Below are 19,024 nucleotides of genomic sequence, written 5' to 3'. Positions count from 1 at the left end.
TGCAAATCTGTACAGAATGTTACTGTACTGAATACTGCAGACAATTGTAACACAGTGGTAAGTATTTGTATATCTAAACACACATAAACCCAGAAAAGGTACAGTAAAAAATATGGCATAAAAGATAAAAAATGGTACACCTGTATAGGGCACTTACCACAAATGGTGGTTGAAGGACTGAAAGTTCCTCTGGATGAGTCAGTGAGTGAAAGGTGAGTGAACATGAGGGCCTAGGACATTAGTGTACCCTACTGTAGACTTTATAAACACTGTAAATGTAGACTATGTTAAATTTATAAAGGATATTTTCTTTTTTCAATTTATTTTATTTTATTTTTTATTATAGTTTAAGTTCTGGGATACATGTGCAGAATGTGCAGGTTTGTTACAGAGGTATACATGTGCCATGGTGTACCTATCAACCCATCATCTACGTTTTAATAATATTCATTGTGCTATAAATTTCCCTCTTAACACTACTTTAGCTGTTTCCCAGAGATTCTGGTACATTGTCTCTTTGTTCTCATTGGTTTCAAATAACTTCTTTACTTCTACCTTCATCTTGTTATTTACCTAGTAGTTATTCAGGAGCAGGTTGTTCAGTTTCCATGCTGTTGTGCAGTTTTGAATGAGTTTCTTAATCCTGAGTTCTAATTTGATTGCACTGTGGTCTGAGAAAATGTTTGTTACTATTTCCCTTCTTTTGCATTTGCTGAGGAGTGTTTTACTTCCAATTATGTGGTCACTTTTAGAATAAGTGCTATGTGGTACCAAGAAGAATGTATATTCTGTGGCTTTGGGGTGAAAAGTTCTGTAGATGTCTATGAGGCCCACTTGTCCAGAGCTGAGTTCAAGTCCTGGTTATTCTTGTTAATTTTCTGTCTTGTTGATCTGTCTAATACTGACAGTGGGGTGTTAAAGTTTCCCACTTTATTGTATGGGAGTGTAAGTGTCTTTGTAGGTGTCTAAGAATTTGTTTTATGAATCTGGGTGCTCCTGTATTGGGTGCATATATGTTTAGGATAGTTAGCTCTTCTTGTTGCATTGATCTCTTTACCGTTATGTAATGTCCTTCTTTGTCTTTTTTGATCTTTGTTGGTTTAAAGTCTGTTTCATCAGAGACTAGAATCACAACCCTTGCTTGCTTTGTTTGTTTGTTTGTTTTTAATTTGCTTGATAAATATTCCTCCATCCCTTTATTTTGAGCCTATGTGTGTCTTTGCACTTAAGATGGATCTCCTGAATACAGCACATTGATAGGTCTTGACTCTTTATTCAGTTTGCCAGTCTGTGTCTTTTAATTGGGGCATTAGCCCGTTTATATTTAAGATTTTAAGCCCCATGTGAATTAGGTATTTCTCCTAAGTCTATCCTTCGCCTTGCCCTGCACCCCCTGACAGGCCCTGGTGTGTGATGTTCCCCTCCCTGTGTAAATGTGTTCTCATTGCTCAACTCCCACTTATGAGTGAGAATATGCAGTGTTTGGTGTTCTGTTCTTGCATTAGTTTGCTGAGAATGACAGGAACTCATGTTTTTTTTATGGCTGCATAGTATTCCATGGTGTATATGGGCCACATTTTCTTTATCCAGTCTATCACTGATGGGCATTTGGGTTGGTCCCAAGTCTTTGCTATTGTAAAATAGTGCTGCAATAAACATACATGTGCATGTGTCTTTATAGTAGCATGATTTATAATCCTTTGGGTATATACCCAGTAATGGGATTGCTGGGTCAAATGGTATTTCTGGTTCTAGATCCTTGAGGAATCACCACACTGTCTTCCACAATGGTTGAACTAATTTATGCTCCCACTAACAGTGTAAAAGCATTCCTATGTCTTCACATCCTCACCAGCATATGTTGTTTCCTGACTTTTTAATTATTTCCATTGTAACTGGTGTGAGATGGTATCTCATTGAGGTTTTGATTTGCATTTCTCTAATGACCAGTGATGAGATTTTTTTCATGTGTCTGTTGGCTGCATAAATGTCTTGTTTTGAGAAGTGTCTGTTCATATCCTTCACCCACTTTTTGATGGGGTTGTTTGTTTTTTTCTTGTAAATTTGTTTAAGTTTCTTGTAGGTTCTGGATATTAGCCCTTTGTCAGATGGGTAGATTGCAAAAATTTTCTCCCATTCTGTAGGTTGCCTGTTCACTCTGATGAAAGTTTCTTTTGCTCTGCAGAAGCTCTTTAGTTTAATTAGATCCCATTTGTCAATTTTGGCTTTTGTTGCCATTGCTGTTGGTGTTTTAGTCATGAAGTCTTTGCCCATGCCTATGTCCTGAATGGTATGATTAGCCTAGGTTTTCTTCTAGGGTTTTTATGGTTTTAGGTCTTACGTTTAAGTCTTTAATTCATCTTGAGTTAATTTTTGTATAAGATGTAAGGAAGGGGTCCATTTTCAATTAAATTAAACTTAGATTACTGTAACCTTTTCATTTTATAAACTTTTTATTTAACTTTTTAACTCTCGCAATAACACAATTTAAAACACAAATACATTGAACAACTGCACAAAAAAATTTTAAATATTCTTATTCTATAAGCTTTTGTCTTTTTTTACTTTTCAAACTTTTTGTTAAAAACTAGGACACAAACACACACATTAGCTTAGGCCTACACAGGGTCAGGATCATGAATTTCATTGTCTTCCATCTCCATACCTTTTCCCACTGGAAGGTCTTCAGGGGCAATGGCACACATTGAACTACCATCGTCTGTGATAACAATGACTTATTCTGGAATAGCTCCTGAGGAACCTGCCTGACAGGCTATTTGCAATTAACCTGTTTATAAGTAGAAGGAGTATACTCTAAAACAGTGATTTAAAATATAGTAAGTACATAAACCAGGAACATAGTCATTTATTATTATGATCAAGTGTTATGTACTATAAATAATTGTATGTTCTATATGACTGGCAGCTATTCACACCAACATCACCACAAACACATGAATAATGTGTTGCACTGTGACATTCAATAGCTACAGTGTCACTAGGTGAATTTTTTAGTTCCATGATAACCTTATGAAGTCACTGTAGTATATACAGCCCTTAATTTATCAAAATGGCATGATGTAGTACATGACTATACTCAGTTTATATGAGCACTTATTTTTCTCTAGGCCAATTATAGTTATTTTAATATTATTTCTAATAATACTATCCATAGGTGGAAGAAAATTACATATAAATAACATACACATGTAGACATATATAAATATATAAACAGATGCAAATAGAGTCATGGCATCTCTTCTAAAAGTTTAGCCATGTATCAGGCATAATAATGTAAAACTCATTAGTTGGGTTCAAACTATGTTCTTGCCTGTTCAGATGGCTCAAGACTTTAATTAATATTTGTGTAAAGGGCATAAAATGTTTTCTATTTGTCTGTTTATTTCTAAAAGATTCCTCTTTTTCTCCCTACTTATGAGTCTTTTCTCTGACGCTTGCATTTAGAAGATTTAGACATCTCAAAGTCACAGAGAAAGGATGTTATGTTTTCTCCAGAAGGAGTTTTGGGACATATTTGCCTATTATCAGAAGTCAATCTTATTGAGACTGCAGATTACATTTTAGGTGAGTGACTGAGGAGACATCCACTGTATTTCCAATTAGTCTTTCTTCGTTTTATTCTTAGGTGGATGCTTTTACAATAACTTGGGAGTGTGTATAAGACCAAAAGTTAAGTTTAGTTGTTCCAGATACCCCTGACTCATCTGAAGATCTAATTTTTTAAGGAAGTTGGTATTGATGAGGTTCAGATGGAAAAGACAAGAGACCAAAGAGGTTAGTAGGTTCAGAATAGTTTTCTATTAGCACACTGCAAAGATTTCCTTAAAGGGCTATTTTCTGAGTCATTCTGTGTTTTGGAATCTTTTGTACACAAATCAAAAAATGTATCTCATTGTATTTGAAACATTTGGGATTCCCCCCTCTTTTATTCCTAATGTACCCATAGATAAAAAATTTCATCTACAATAGAACTTCCCCATTATGGCCACTGTAACTCTAAGTTATCTTCCTGAGATGCACCCATTTCTCTAGAAATGCACAGGTTCTAGGTCTGTAATTTTTAAACCTAAAATGCACTGGAGTTACAGACAGAGGAGTCCCAGACTCCTTAGATTTTGATAAACACATAATTCTCTGTTCTAAAATTCTACATCAGAGTTCCTTAACTGGACTCAGTCCAGTTCTTGTCGAACACCCAGTTCAACCTTTGAAATCCAAACCAGATTTTGGTTAGACCTAGTCTGGAAGCTAGTGTACACTATACTGGACCTGGTCCAGTTTCTGTCAATCACTCAGCTCAACCTCTGGATCCTTTCAGAAATAAAACTTCTCAAATAAACTTATAGAGCTCAGGATGCAAAATGCAGAGAGCTCAGGATGCAAATGCAGGATGCAAAATGCAAAATCTGAGAGGCACTTACCCGTAACCTTTAGATGCAGCAAGAAATTAACACAATGGGCTCACCAAGTACCTATGCCTGGTTGCTTACTGCTTCTGGGGATTACAAGGGGATCCTTCAGATCCCATTTCTGACACCAAACTGGTAAAAATCAAGGCACAACAAAATTTTCAAGTTTATTTCAATAGCAAGCAATTCATGAATTGGGAAACACACAAACCAAAAGCAGTACTCTGATGACAAAGCATCAGAGGCAAGTATTTATAGGATGAATGCAGAAGCAAAATTTGAAAATTATTTGATTGGTTGCTGTTATGAATTTGCCTTTTCTCTTTACCTTGCTGGAAAGTTCATAGTCACTAATCATATGTTGATTGGCTGCTTATGAATGACTGAGATTAAGTTTTGTTTCTGTCTAGAAACGACAGAAATGACTCAAGTTAAATTAATTTACCAGAAATAACCCAAATTAAGTTTTGCTTATGTTTTCAATTTAAGCATCATTAAAGCTATTTTTAATGCCTAATTAGTTTTGTTTGCTCAGAACCCACTCTCCACTTTAATTTTGTTTTAACAAGATGAATGTTGATGTTGAATTATTTAGCTGTGCCAAAGTGTCTGTTATAAATGCAGTACCACTAATTCTCTTAAGTTCTCTGAGTCACAAAGAAAGAGCCGGGGATGACATTTCTTGTCATCCCTTTCCCCATATGGACCACATGAGGGTCCACCAACAAGAGGCACTCAGGTGAGATCTGGGAGGTGGATGAGAAAGAAGGAGAATCATTCTCTGGTAGTGACAGCAAAGAGACAATGGGTGAACCACAGATGCATATTACAGCAGACGAGCACCTGAAAGCCACCAGCTCCGTGTAGCAGTGAGTTTCCCCAGGCCTGTGCATTCCCAGCTCTCCAAAGCATGTGACAGTCTCTAATTCCCTGGACGGAAAGTGCATCCTACTTTTAATACCTAAATGTGCTTCAGTTTTCCTAATTGACTCCTCTGTATCAGCTGAGGAACATGCAATGCTCTTTGGAAACAATGGAGGCAAAATAATTTTCAGAAATAACAGACCCCAGTAGTCCTGGGTTATAAAATATGAAAATGAGACTACTTACATCACAAGGGATTTGTGCCACATATCTAGCTAAATTCTTATTTGACAAGTGTAAAAGATTTTAAGATAATCTATACCACTAATTTATACTTTTGTCTTGAATTTACATCCCTCATAAATTTTGAAATATTTTGAGGCAAAACATTTCCAAAGTCTTTGTAAGACAGTGTCTTACATCACACTTCTCATCTAGTGCTCAAGAAAAATACTTGTGAATTTTCCAATTTTAGGTCAATTAGTCTTTGTTACTATTTAAAAAGTCTTGCCTCTATGGGCATTTTTTGGTGCCTTAATGGAAGCTATTTCATGTTTCCTATACATTTAATTTTTTAATTTTTTTCCGCCTTGTTTTCCAACAAAATTTTCTATAACTGAAGTAATAACTTATTTTACCTTCTCTCCAACTAAAAATGTTGTTTTGTGTGTGTGCAATAATTTAAGTTTTATTGCTGTCAGTCATAAGCTCAGATCCTATTAAACATTGTTTAGTTTTTCGTTGGTAAATGTTTAATTCCGGCTCCAGGTGACTAACTTTGTCAATTCTGCTTTTGATTGTTGAGAGAAAGCTTTTTATCATGCACCCTATGTAACTGCTGAAAATGTCTCATCATAATAGTACGCTCCGTTATCTTTCCTTTTTTTTTAACACAACAAACAAGCTGTGTGTTTTCTTTTGCTGTGCTGTGGCATATTACTATTACTATTAATCATGAAATTTGTGACATATCTCCTGCTCATCTATAGTTCTCTTTCCTGTTCTAATTGTAGCACTAGCTTAATCATCTCCATTCAATTCTGCATCAGCATTGTGCCTTCACTTCAAAATTAAAAACTTGTCTATACTTATTTTAAGCTAAAAAGTAATTTGTTATAAGTAAAATAATACTTAGCATTTAATTTTAATTATCATTTACAATATAGATAGGTGTAACTATAACTCATACTGTCTACATAAAATATTGAAATAAAGATATTATATCCTGATTAAAAAATTATTCAAACTGAATCAATCCTTTGACACTGACTAGATCAGTGATGTATCTACATGTGGTGCTGAAAACAATCCATATGGCAACACATTTGCAGTCCAATACAGATGCATCTCTATTTTCAAATTATTTCTTCTTCTTCTTCTTCTTCTTCTTCTTCTTCTTCTTCTTCTTCTTCTTCTTCTTCTTCTTCTTCTTCTTCTTCTTCTTTCTTTTTTCTTTTTTTAAGAGATGGGGTTCCACCATGTTGCCCAGGCTGATCTTGAAATCCTGGGCCAATTTACCTCCAATGTTAGCCTCCCAAAGTGCTGGAATTACAAGCGTGAGCCACCATGCCTGGCTCAGACGCTTCTCAACTTACAACAGAGTTACGTCCTGATAAATCCATTGTAAGGTGAAATATTGAAAGTCTAAAATGCACTCAATAAACCTAACCTACTGGTCATTATAGCTTGGCAACACAGTACACTGCAGGGTATCAGTTGTTTACCAGAGTAATCGTGTGCTGACTGGGAGTTGCAGCTCATTGCCACAGCTGAGCTTTGTGAGAGGGTATCACATGGCTTTCTACTGCATGCACAGAACTTTCATATCTTCATCAAGTCAAGAAATCCTAAGTCAAACCATCATAAGTCAGGGATGATCTGTAATATCTTAAGTGATGCAATAGTTAGAGATATTTCCACCAAAATAGTAAAGTTGTGTTTCATGGTTAAATATTTTACATGGTTTCAAAATTTAAAAGTAATGACAACTGAATAAAATTTAAAATTTAGTTTCTCAGGTGTACCCCTATATATTAAGTGCTCAGTAGCCACATGTGGATAATAGCTACCCTATTGGATACCGTCATTTCTAGAAAATACTCAAATGTGGAATTTTAACACACACTTCTACATAATCCATGAGTGAAAAGACATCACAAGAAATATAGAAAGTATTTTAAAAGAATGATAGTGAAAATAGAATATTTTAAAATGCGGGCCAGGCATGGTGGCTTATGCCGGTAATTTCACCACTTTGGTAGGCTGAAGCAGGAGGACTGCTTGAGCTCAGGAGTTTGAGACCAGCCTGGGCAACAAAGTGAGACCCCATCTCTACAAAAACTAAAAAATTCAACTGGGTGTGGTGATACATGCCTGTGGTCCAAGGTACACAAGAAGCTGAGGTGGGGGAATTGCTTGAGCCCAGGAGGTTGAGGCTTTAGTGAGCCATGATCATGCCACTGTACACCAGCCTGGGCAACAGAGCAAGATCCTGTCTCAAAAAAAAAAAAAGAAAGGTAAAAATGTGTGAGATATAGATGAACATGCACAGAAGGACATTTTATAGCTTTATAGTTATATGTTTGAAAAGAAGAATTTTTAATAAGAAAAAGGATATTGTAGGTAATATGTTATAGAGGCTTTGGATATTATATCTTCTGCAGAATATTGAGTTTGCTCCAACAGGCACTTAAATTACTGACAGATCACTTTTGCCTTGGGAAGGCTTGATCTTAGACATCATTAGAAGGGTTTGCTTTAATTTTGCTCTTCCTTCTAGGGCAAGTCTCTTAGTTCTGAGATGCACTACTTAATCCTAAAATATGACCCTTTTGGTATTTTAGTGGAAATATACAAGTTTTCCAAGGTCTTCTGACTTGATGGACTAGAACTTGCCATTTTCTTTGCTACTGTGGGCAACTGCTGACATCTCTGATCAGTTCTTTCAACCTCCACAGAAGTTTTCCTGGGATCCTCTGGAGAGTACCCTGTGCTTGTACAGTTCAGGGTCAGCCAAGGATTTGAAGGGAGAAATGCAGAGCTTTTGGTGCCCACCCCAGAAATCCCCACCACTCCATCTCCCTGCTCTGCAGCTGTTTTATTTTGGGGAGTTCCCATGTAAATTTTTACGTGCTCTGGTTGTCCCAGGCTCCATCCTGCCAACCTCCAGGCCACTGTGAACATCTGGTGTGTGCTGTTTCTGCATCCAGACTGAATACTGCCTTAATGTGAAAAATCACATCAAGATGAGACCAGTGTGCTCCCCTCATCTTAAGGGTCATGTTCTCTGCAACAATGTCTACCTGCATTTGACCATTTCCCATGCCTTCAAAGTTGTTTTCTTAGTATTATAATTTTGAATTTTCTATACACTTTATAAATGTTATCACAAAAAGGTTAGAGGCTGAAACCTTTCTGTGACACTCCACACCTGCTTTGATCCACCAAGGAAGAAAATCCCTATACTGACTGAGCTCAAATTCTCCAAATCCCTGTTTTTTCATCCTTCACTTTAGTGTAGAGATATTTTTAACAAACTCTATAAGCTGCTATTATCACAGCTTTGGCCAAGACAACCCTCCCTCATCACCATCACCCCCCACCACTAATTTCTTACTGGTTGATAGACTAGAGTTTCTAGAACATACCCACACATGCCTTCCCCATTCTCTGAAGTTGAAAGAGTGAGAGCTATGCAGAGACATCTGTCCCTATTCCTGAAATGTCATGGGAGATATCTTTCCTGGTGCTTAGTAATAAAGGAGAGAAAACACCATATTTGAGGTAATTAAAAACAACCTTTAATGAATGACATGTTTTGAGTGCCTTGCCAGTTAGTCGCTGAATGGATCTCATTTGGTCAAATGCTTGTGTTTTCTCCTATGACATTACTTAAGTTAATAGAGTTAAAATAATAGTGTCAAAATTTACAAAATTACCTCCTATCTGAATGAAAATGCAAATGATTCTAACTTTTACTTCAGTAGCTCTGGAGTTTTAAGTCTGTTCACTTAGAAAGAAAATGGTCTTGACTAACTTATACTTAAACTATTTACCAGTTCCCTCAAACTTAACATAAATGTAAGACATTGCCAACTAGAATACCAATAAGATTTTTTTTGGGGGGGGGAAATTACACAATGATTTTAACTTTCACATAGAAGAAAAAAATGCCTGAGAATCGCAAGGTAAATATGAAAATGAAGACTGAGGCAAAAATTGGCTCCCACATTATAGTCAAAGCCACTGTAACCAAATCAATATTTTATTCATACAGGAGTAGAAAAGTAGAACACATGAACAGAAATAAAGATTCTGACACAAATCTTAAGGAGTGTGAATGAGAATCGAATGTATGATAAACGTTGCATTTTCAGTTCAATGGGAAATTGATTGCTTACTTACTAAATGATTGTGGCACAAAGGCCATCTTCAGCATACACCAAATAACTGTGCTCTGCTTTGAGACACTTTTCTGAATCTGTTAGCAAGAGAACTGCTGAAGCTTTCTCAGATGTCTGCTGTGTTCTAGGGAAGCTGGGGGATGGCCTCAGAGCAGGAGGCCACAGATTGGGTGTCTGGCTGTTGAGAATCTCCAACAGCGGACAAGTGTCCAGGTAGACCTGAGGCTGTGCCCTGCGATTTCTGATCATCTCCCAGCACTGTCCCCACAAGCTGTACTTCCCACCTCTCTCAGGAGAAAGTAGCTAAAGACCCCCTGCCAGGCAGCTTGAAGAAAGGAAAAGAGGAATATATTGGGGAGCAGTTTCCCCATTGCCTCCTATTATCTTCCCAAATGTTGGTCAACTCCCCAGGAGCATCTTGGACCTCAGAGAAGCTGGGGTGCACCCGAGGCACATCAGTCTCCTCTTGCAGGCAGGCGGCTTCCTGCCTGAGGCCTGAGTCAGGCTGATATCCTATTCCCTTCTCATCCTGTCCAGTATCACTTCTTATAAGCCCCAACTGTAGCAACAGCCTTCCAGGAAAACATCATGGACTTCAGAGTTCTCCCATAGACCAGGTAGGCTGCCTTGCAAGATGTTTAAGTCACTCCACTGCTTCCTTTGCAGGTCCCCTTTCTTGCCTGCCTCCTTGCATTCGACCCCCACAAATACTTTGCTAGGGAACCCGTTTGCACATGCAGACACTCACCCCATCCACATGCTCCCGTTATCAAGGGAGAAGGGAGGGGTGGCAGTGAAGGGTGCAGCAGGTTGAAAGTAGTCTGTGCCTTCTAGGAGGTGAAGGCAAATATCATGAGTGGCCATGAAACCCAGGGGAAAAGGGGAAGTAACAGATGCAAGTCGTCTCTAATATAAGTCTACCTTGATGGGGTGGTGTGACCTCCTCTGCCCAAGTCCACTTGCATCTCTAGGGGCTTCCATGTTCTGTAGCCACGACAAGGAACCACCTTCTTGACCACAGCCTAGCTTCTTGGATACCCTGCCCCCGACTTCTCCCATCATTCCCACTAGGAAGTTCCAACGGGGCTTGTTTGTTACAGTTCAAGAGTGAACAAAAGGGCCGCTCCTCCTGCCTCCATCCCTGTTCCTCCTTGCTCTCCTCTCAGCCCAGTCTCCAACCCTCCCCATGTCTCAGCACCACTGCCATGTTCCAGCCACCAGACACAACAGGCACCTTAAACCATCATGGTGTGGGGAGAGATGAGAAGTCATCTGGTCAACAGCTCGCACAGAGCTGCTGCACCAAGTGTGACTGCATGACTCCAGTGCAGTCAAAAGCTGTGGAAGTTACACAGAAGTAAAAGATACAGGCCTGCCCTCAAGAAACTTTGGTTCTATCAGAGTATAGGCAAGTAAACCATGAAAGGCAATGCCAATGAGATAGAAGGTCCAATAGGAAGACAGCATGCTGTTGGCGCACAGAGGAGGGAGGACCCAGATGTTCTAGAAGGAATGAAGAAACTGGGATGTGATCTGGGCACACTAGACCCCGTCCTCCAGCCCCATGCCTCCCTTCCTACACCAGACATCATGAGCTGGAGACTGGGAAGCACTCCATGGGATGGAAAGAGAAACAGAGGACTGGACACAGGGGTGCAAGGGCTGAGGGTGTCCTTGGCTCAAGTCCAGCACAGGCTCAAAGGTCAGCCCTCCCCAACAGGCGTCTGTGGGCTTCCTCAGATTCCTTCTGGATCTGGGACAGTCCTTCCATCCATGACTCTTCACCAAGCACGTCCTCAGAGCCCTGATCCTGTGTTACTTTCCTTTCCTGTAGTTCTTTGAGCGACAAGTTTTGCTGGATATATTGGTAAGCCTTGTTGCTGTAATAGTGGCCTTCGTTTTCCCACAAGATGGCTTTGACATTCTCCATAAGCTCTTGCAGTTGGGCCTCCTGCTCCTCCCCCTGAGCCCTGTTGTTGAAGCTGCAATGGCGCCGTGCAACGGTCACATCCAGCTGGGCGAGGGCCTGGTTGTCGGTCTCTCGCACATAGTCTTCCAGGGAGCCGCCGGCCAGGTCTTCCTTCCGGGTGAACACCAGGATGGTGTGACCCAGAACCCCCACTCCAAAGACCTCCTGCAGGCGTCTGACCACCTGCTGATCCTCATCTGTGAACCGGCCCAGCTGTGTCACCAGGAGCACAGCATGGGGCCCTGGGGAGGATAAGATGATGGCTTGGCGGATAGCGGCTGCCGCCTCCGGCAGGACCTGGGAGGACAAAATGTCAGGTGTGTCAATCACCTCAAGTTCCTTCCCAGCCCACTCTCGGCTCCCTTTCTGGGAGGTCTTGGTCACGGGTCTGGTGCTGAGTTTAGACTCAAAGACGTCCCTGCCAAGGATGCTGTTTCCTGTTGCACTTTTCCCACTTCCTGTTTTCCCCACAAGAATGAGCCTCAGTCTCCTTGGGGTCTTCTGTTCTTTCTCCCTTAGACCTAGAAGTATCCAAAGAAAGCAGAAGGAACTGGGGTTAGGGCCCATGTACCCCATCTTGTTCTCACCAGAAGCCCCTGGGTGTACCCCCAGACTGCAGGGGCAGATTGTCAAAGACCAACATCTGCCCTGAAACCAGTGCTGGGCCACCATTCTGGGTCCACATTCTTGAAGGTGGGGCTGAACATTCTCTCCCAGTGAAAGAGTGGAGCCTAGAGAGAAAAGCGAGACTTGGCCAATAGAACACCAAGACACCCAATACCAGGGTTTTTAGATATGACTGGGGAAGAAGGCAGGAAGGAAATTCCCTTCTCCTGGTCTTGCAGGTCCCAAGACCCAGAGTACATAAAGAAGTGACAAGTAATAGCCGGTTTCCCAGTCTTGTCTCCACTGAAGACATTGATGTATCTCAGATGACAGAGCATGAAGCTGGCATGTGGCAGCATGGGGGCAGTCACCTCCTGGGTACCAACAGGCCTTGCTGTGGCCTGCCAGCCACCCTTGGCTCTGACCCACACACCAGTTCTAACTGAGTGACACTGGCCCCCCCTCCAGCTTCCCCAAGGTGGTTGGAAAGGAATTCGAGTGAATGGGCAGGAGTCTGGGCAGTAGATGTTCTTCCCCACCCACCTAGCCCAGTGCAGAGCCAGAGGAGACAGGAACCCCCATCTGAGAAGCCTGGAGCTAGCACACACCACTGGACTTTACTAAAGCCAAATGCATCACTTGAGATCTGGAGAGGATTCTTAAGGGAATAGCTAACTTTGATTGCTGTAACAAAAGGTCAAACCGGTGTTAGCACAGGTATTGGTAATTGGTAACCTATTGTAGTAGGTTAACATGGCTTTTTCCAGATGGCTCAGGCCATTTAAGTTCATAAAGTAAAAGGTCATTCATATTAAAATACATAATGAATCACAAATAATGTATTCTGGCCAGGAAAGGGCTGGGTTTCCAGCTTTTCTAAATCCTGCCTGAAAGTTAAGCGCCTGACCCTGTGCAATGGCTTTAGGGAAAGGGACGCTCTCGATAAGGCAGAGCCCGGATGTGAGGCAGCAGCCAAGTACATTCTGCTTGTTCGCAAGGCGCTTTCAACCTTACAACCGTGACAGCTCCACTTTGGAGTCAGTCAAACACCCACACAGGGTCTTGGTCCAAGGCCACTTATTTTTGTCACACCCACTGTCAGCACATCCTTCCTGAGGAAGAACATTCACCATGTGAATGCCTTTCCTTTGGGACTGGCATGGTGAGTTAGTCATTGGTGCTATTTTTTTGCCTCCTTTTATCTACCATACCTACCCGGGGGTCTTTTTTCTTATTTTGGCTAGTGATAAGAAGGGCCCTACCTCAAAGACCTCTGATGGTGACTGAGGTGGGTAAATTTCTGCGACCAGGGGACACCAGCTGCCTCTCCAAGCACATCATGGTGGCGGAGCTGTGTCCCACTTGCACCCCAAATGTTTCCCACCCGCTCCTCTCTCCTCATTCTCTTTACCTCCTGACAGCTCCAGCACAGGATCCTGGGACAGCTCTTCTCGGGGATTCTCCTGGGGCATGTGTTCACATTCATCTTCCTCCATCTACATAAAAAAAAATCATATGTTCTACTGACTTTCCAAATGAGTTTCAACAGCTACCTGCCTTTCACCTTTCTCTTGCCAGGGGAAAGTTTTTTGCATTAGTTTAGGGTTGGGGTGGGACTGAGTAAGGCAATGGAAGAAGGGGTCTAAGACACTCTCTGCTGTCTTTAGGGACCCTATTTCTTTAGGGACCCTATCCCCCGCCCCCTCCACTGTGGTCTCCATAAGTTTAAGAGATTTTACAGATAAAGGTGCAACTGGCCTGGGACCTGAGGAATGGATGATATTTGGATAGACACAGGGTCTGGAACTGTTCTGGGAGGTGGGGGGAGGTGGAGGGGGAGGCAGTGGGGAGAAGGTGGGGGAAGGAGAGGAGGAAGAGGAGGAGGAGGAAGGGAAGCACAGAAGCAGGTGTGATTCTGATCCTGTGTGCCCTGGGAGCAGTAGGAAGTCTAGTGTGCCTGGAGGACGTGAATGAGTAGGATGTTGTTGGAAGGGTCTTGGGGCCAGACTTTGGAGAAGACTGTGCAGTGAGGACTGCAGAGAACTGGGATTGCAGGGGCTGAGCTGGGAAGGAAGCCAGAGACCTCAGGGGAGATGCAACCACCAGTTAGGTCTACCTGGGCCTCAGCATCCCATCAGTATGAATGTTGGACCTGAACTAGATGCCTGTGAATGTCTCTTCCCCAATTAAGGTCCCAACATACTTCATAACATTTTTTAGAGCAATTCTTAGTCCTCTTTGCAAATTAGGGCCACATCATTCCCAACCAGGAACTCCTGTCCCCCTTCCCATGACAGCAATGTGTCCTGGCTTCATGGACTAACACAGTTCTGTATGTCAAGATCCCATAAGGTTCTCTCTGCGGATTTTCTCTGTGCGACTGAGGAGGAAGTTGCATGGTCCATGACTGTTTTTCCAGATCATGTAGGACATTCATAACCAGATGAAACAGATCCAGATGAAGGGTCTGGGGTGTGGGGAAACCTAAGTCCAGGGGAACCTGATAGACAGGTTTTTCTCATTGCCACATTGTTGTATGTTTGTTCTACTCTGCTCACCTGGCAAACACTCCAGTCCTCCCCAGATCCCAGGAGTGTATATGTGGATATTGCTTTATGATTGGTAGATAGCAATTTTGCAGTGCTGGGCTGGGGATGGAGGGAGTCCAGGAAGGTCTGGTGACTTTCTAGCAAGAGAGAAAAAGCAGACCAGGCGGACAGCCTTACTCAAACTTGAACAGCCAGATTCTGGAAAGAGTCCAATATTTCACCTACCAAAGGGAGTTCAGGTCTTCCTAACTGGTGGTCTCTCAATCTCTTTGTCCCTGACTTCCTTACATCCCTGGAGGAAACTGAGGCAGCACTTTACCAATGTAATCTCATTCCTCCTTTAGAGAGAACAGGCAGGCAGCTTAACAGGAAACAACAGCCGGGTGGGACTAGGCTGTGGCATGCAGGAACCTGCACTGTGCCCTCGCAGGGTTTTGGGGGAACGGGTCTGCACCCAAGGCGCCTCCCTGCCTCCTCCTGGACCCTGCCTGGAATAGCGCCTCCCATATTGGCCACAGTGTGTGTTGTCTCCAACACAGAAGATGGAACAGATAGTACCATCCTTGTCATGTTGCTCTGGAAGAAAGCAAAACTCAGAGAAGCATCTTGCCAAATATTAAACAGTGACTTTGTCACAGGGCAAAAAGTTCTCCAGACTTGTTGGTCACAGCTCTTTTTATCACATCACAAACCCGCACACACTACAGCACACAAAAATACACAACACACACACACAAAACACATGTACCACTCACACACATGCAGATGAACACACAAACACATACACACACAAACACAAATATACATACACAACACACACATATGCAAACAACACTCACATACACATACAACACAAACATCACACACACAAATACCACTCACATTCATGTTAACACATACAAACACGTAAACACACATATACAACACAAACACCCACACATACACATCCAAATATGACACACACAATTACTCAGACTTACCTCTGCACCAGCTAACAGGGAAGAGAAAGGGCTACGTTTCTTGTCTCTCAGCCACACATTCTCACGGAGGAGGCAGAGGAAAGCTTCCATGGTGTATGAACAACATGGAGGACAAGGCCGATGTTTGCTTATATTTTCAGCAAAACGTGATCGAAGAGCTGGGCTGGAGACCTGCCTTGAAACAGCAGTGTCTGCTGGAGATGGAGGAACAGGAAGTGGGCAGGAACACCCGCCCTCCTGAGTCAGGGAGCCTACTGTTGCACTTTGCAGCCTCGGAAGTAGAAAAAGGGAGGATACTAGTGGTGGGATTATTTTTATCCTGAGCCAGGATAACTAGAACTCAGAGCTTAAAAAAAAAGCAGATGCCTCAGAAAGACCTGTGTCAGGAAGAGTGACTTTCTCCTGATCTCTCTTTTCTAAACCCCACCCCCTCCCCAGGGAACTTCTATGCCTCAGTATTGGAGCAAATGGTCATTGTCTCCTTTCTTCCCCAGCCTCTCCTTCCTTTAATAGTTTCTCTCAGGACAAGGTCTGATACTCATTACCTGTAAGGCATGAATCATTGGCAATTACAATTGTTACAGCTTCTAGAAGATCTGCACTATAAGAAGAGGGAAAATACAAAATAATGTCTAAAATGTAGGGTTAAAGAGAGCACTTGTTATGGGAGAAGAACAATATTTTAAACAGAGGCTAAGGGAGAAAAAACCTCAGCATCCTCAAAAACATGTTTTCTAGGACTTTACTGACAGGTCTGATCACTGTGGCTAAAGGGAAGCCATTGAAGGAAGAAATTGAGAACACAGGAGCATAGGTGATGATATTGTTACCACATGATTTTAAAATGTTAAGATACCCTTAAAAAAATCCACTCAATCTACCATAATAGTTCTAATTTTCTTTTGTTCTGTTCTGGTTGATAGTCATGGTGTATTTACTAAAATTGTTACATAGTATGTGTGTGTGTGTGTATATTTTATATATATATATCTTCTAATGTTCTACTTAAATTATTCTGTAAATACCCTGACATAATTAATTTTTTTTTGAGAAAGAGTCTCATTCTGTCACCCAGGTTGGAGTGCAGTGGTGTGATATCAGTTCACTGCAACCTCATCCTCCCAGGTTCAAGTGATTCTCATGCCTCAGCCTCCCGAGCAGCTGGAATTAGAAGTGTCCGCATGCCCGGCTAATATTTCGTATTTTTAGTACAGACAGGGTGTTACCATGTTGACCAGGCTGGTCTTGAACTCCTGACCTCAAGTAATCTGCCCACCTTGGCCTCCCAAAGTGTTGGGATTATGGGCATGAGCCGCCGTGCCTGGCCTAACATGATTAATTCTTAAAAGTCATGTGTTGATCTTTACCATTCCATTGCCTAAGTATTTAGAAAGTATTTAGAATGTTATTACTCATACCATACCAATAACCAATAAGAATGTTATTACTCATACCCATAATTGAAATTAACCATCTATTTTGAATTTTAATCATTTCCATCTTCTGCAAGCTGACCCTGGAGAGTTGCCAGACCTGTGGTTGACTGAGCAAGCCAGGGATCATTCAGCTCAGTGTTCAGTCAGTCATGAGACTTGGGAAGTGTTTGTTACTGCAAGGTAATCTGGCCTAACCTGATTGATACAGCATATGAATCTGATGTTGGTTCTTTTGGGTTGTTTTTTATTTTTTGTTTTTCTTTTTTGCTGACTCTCACTTTTGGTGATTTCTTTTCTGGAATTACATTCACAGTCTTTGATTGTGAACTTAAGTATGGAAATCCTTGGGATTGAAATCAAGGTGGCTTTACTCCAAAGAGGATTTGTGTATATTTTTATCAGGAACTGACAAGGGGGTGCTGGCACTACTAAACTGAGACCACTTCAGCCCCATTTTCAGATTTCTGGCTTAATCCAGAAATTCCTCAATCTACAACTCACTTTATAACTGATTCCAAATTTAGGCTCCAGAGAGTATGGCTGAGAGCTTCATTTGCTCCTGGGGCAACCAGTCTTCCCTTTGAGTTTATGGCTCTACTGCCATTTCAGTTTAAGTTTTATTTATTTATTTATTTAGTTAGTTAGTTAGTTAGTTATTTAAAAAAATTCTTCCCACATGGTGTTATCCCTCACTTCCTGCAAGCCAAATAATGTATTCTGTTGTTTTGTTGAGGGAGGTCCTCTGTATCCTAATGTCTTAAACATAGCATATTTACAAAGAATGTAATTCACAATCTCTGTCACGATCTTGTTTCTTTTTTTATTATTATATTTTAAGTTCTGGGGTACATGTGCAGAGTGTACAGGTTTGTTACAAAGGTATACACATGCTGTGGTGGTTTGCTGCACCCACCAACCCGTCATCTACATTAGGTATTGCTCCTAATGCTATCCCTCCTCCAGCCCCCCACCCCACAGCAGGCCCTGGTATGTGATGTTCCCCTCCCTGTTCCATGTGTTCTCATTGTTCAACTCCCACTTATGAGTGAGAACATGCAGTGTTGGAGTTTCTGTTCTTGTGTTAATTTGCTGAGAATGATGGTTTCCAGAATCATCCATGTCCCAGCAAAGGACATGAGCTCATCCTTTTTCATGGCTGCATAGTATTCCATGGTGTATATGTGCCACATTTTCTTTATCCAGTCTATCATCGATGGGCATTTCAGTTGGTTCCAAGTCTTTGCTATTGTGAACAATGCCAATATAAATATAGGTGTGCATATGTCTTTATAGTACAATGATTTATAATCCTTAGGGTATATACCCAGTAATGAGATTGCTGGGTCAAATGGTATTTCTAGTTCTAGATCCTTGGGGAATCGCCACACTGTCTTCCACAATGGATGAACTACTTTACACTCCCACCAACAGTGTAAAAGCGTTCCTATTTCTCCACATCCTCTTCAGCATCTGTTGTTTCCTGACTTTTTTTTTTAAAGTTTTTAGAGTTCTTTTCATTTGTTTTATTTATTTATTTTTATTATACTTTAAGTTCTAGGGTACATGTACATGTGCCATGTTGGTGTGCTGCACCCATTAACTCGTCATTTATATTAGGTATATCTCCTAATGCTATCCCTCCCCCCTCCGCCCTCCCCACAATAAGCCCCAATGTGTGATGTTCCCGTTTCTATGTCCAAGTGATCTCATTGTTCAGTTCCCACCTATGAGTGAGAACATGCGGTGTTTGGTTTTCTGTTCTTGCGATAGTTTGCTGAGAATGATGG

At 41.5% G+C, this 19,024-nt stretch overlaps 1 protein-coding gene across 3 annotated transcripts; it reads right to left on the bottom strand.

Moving 5' to 3' along the window:
• Positions 1–9,071: 9,071 nt before the first annotated feature.
• On the bottom strand, positions 9,072–16,282 carry GIMAP6 (GTPase, IMAP family member 6). 3 transcript variants are annotated; one of them, XM_011966599.1, is made up of 3 exons: positions 15,802–16,282; positions 13,684–13,768; positions 9,072–12,397 (listed from the first exon to the last, which is right to left on the bottom strand). In XM_011966599.1, the coding sequence occupies exons 1-3, from the start codon at positions 15,889–15,891 to the stop codon at positions 11,394–11,396; spliced, it is 1,179 nt and encodes a 392-aa protein (XP_011821989.1). In that variant the 5' UTR covers positions 15,892–16,282; the 3' UTR covers positions 9,072–11,393. The 3 variants fall into 3 exon arrangements, with proteins under 3 accessions (XP_011821989.1, XP_011821990.1, XP_011821991.1); XM_011966600.1 differs by having other exon boundaries at positions 9,072–12,187; XM_011966601.1 differs by having other exon boundaries at positions 9,072–11,963.
• Positions 16,283–19,024: the final 2,742 nt, after the last annotated feature.

This window comes from Mandrillus leucophaeus, unplaced genomic scaffold, assembly GCF_000951045.1.
Source record: "Mandrillus leucophaeus isolate KB7577 unplaced genomic scaffold, Mleu.le_1.0 Scaffold767, whole genome shotgun sequence".
NCBI lineage: Eukaryota > Metazoa > Chordata > Mammalia > Primates > Cercopithecidae > Mandrillus > Mandrillus leucophaeus.
This window is presented reverse-complemented; position numbering and strand designations above follow the sequence as displayed.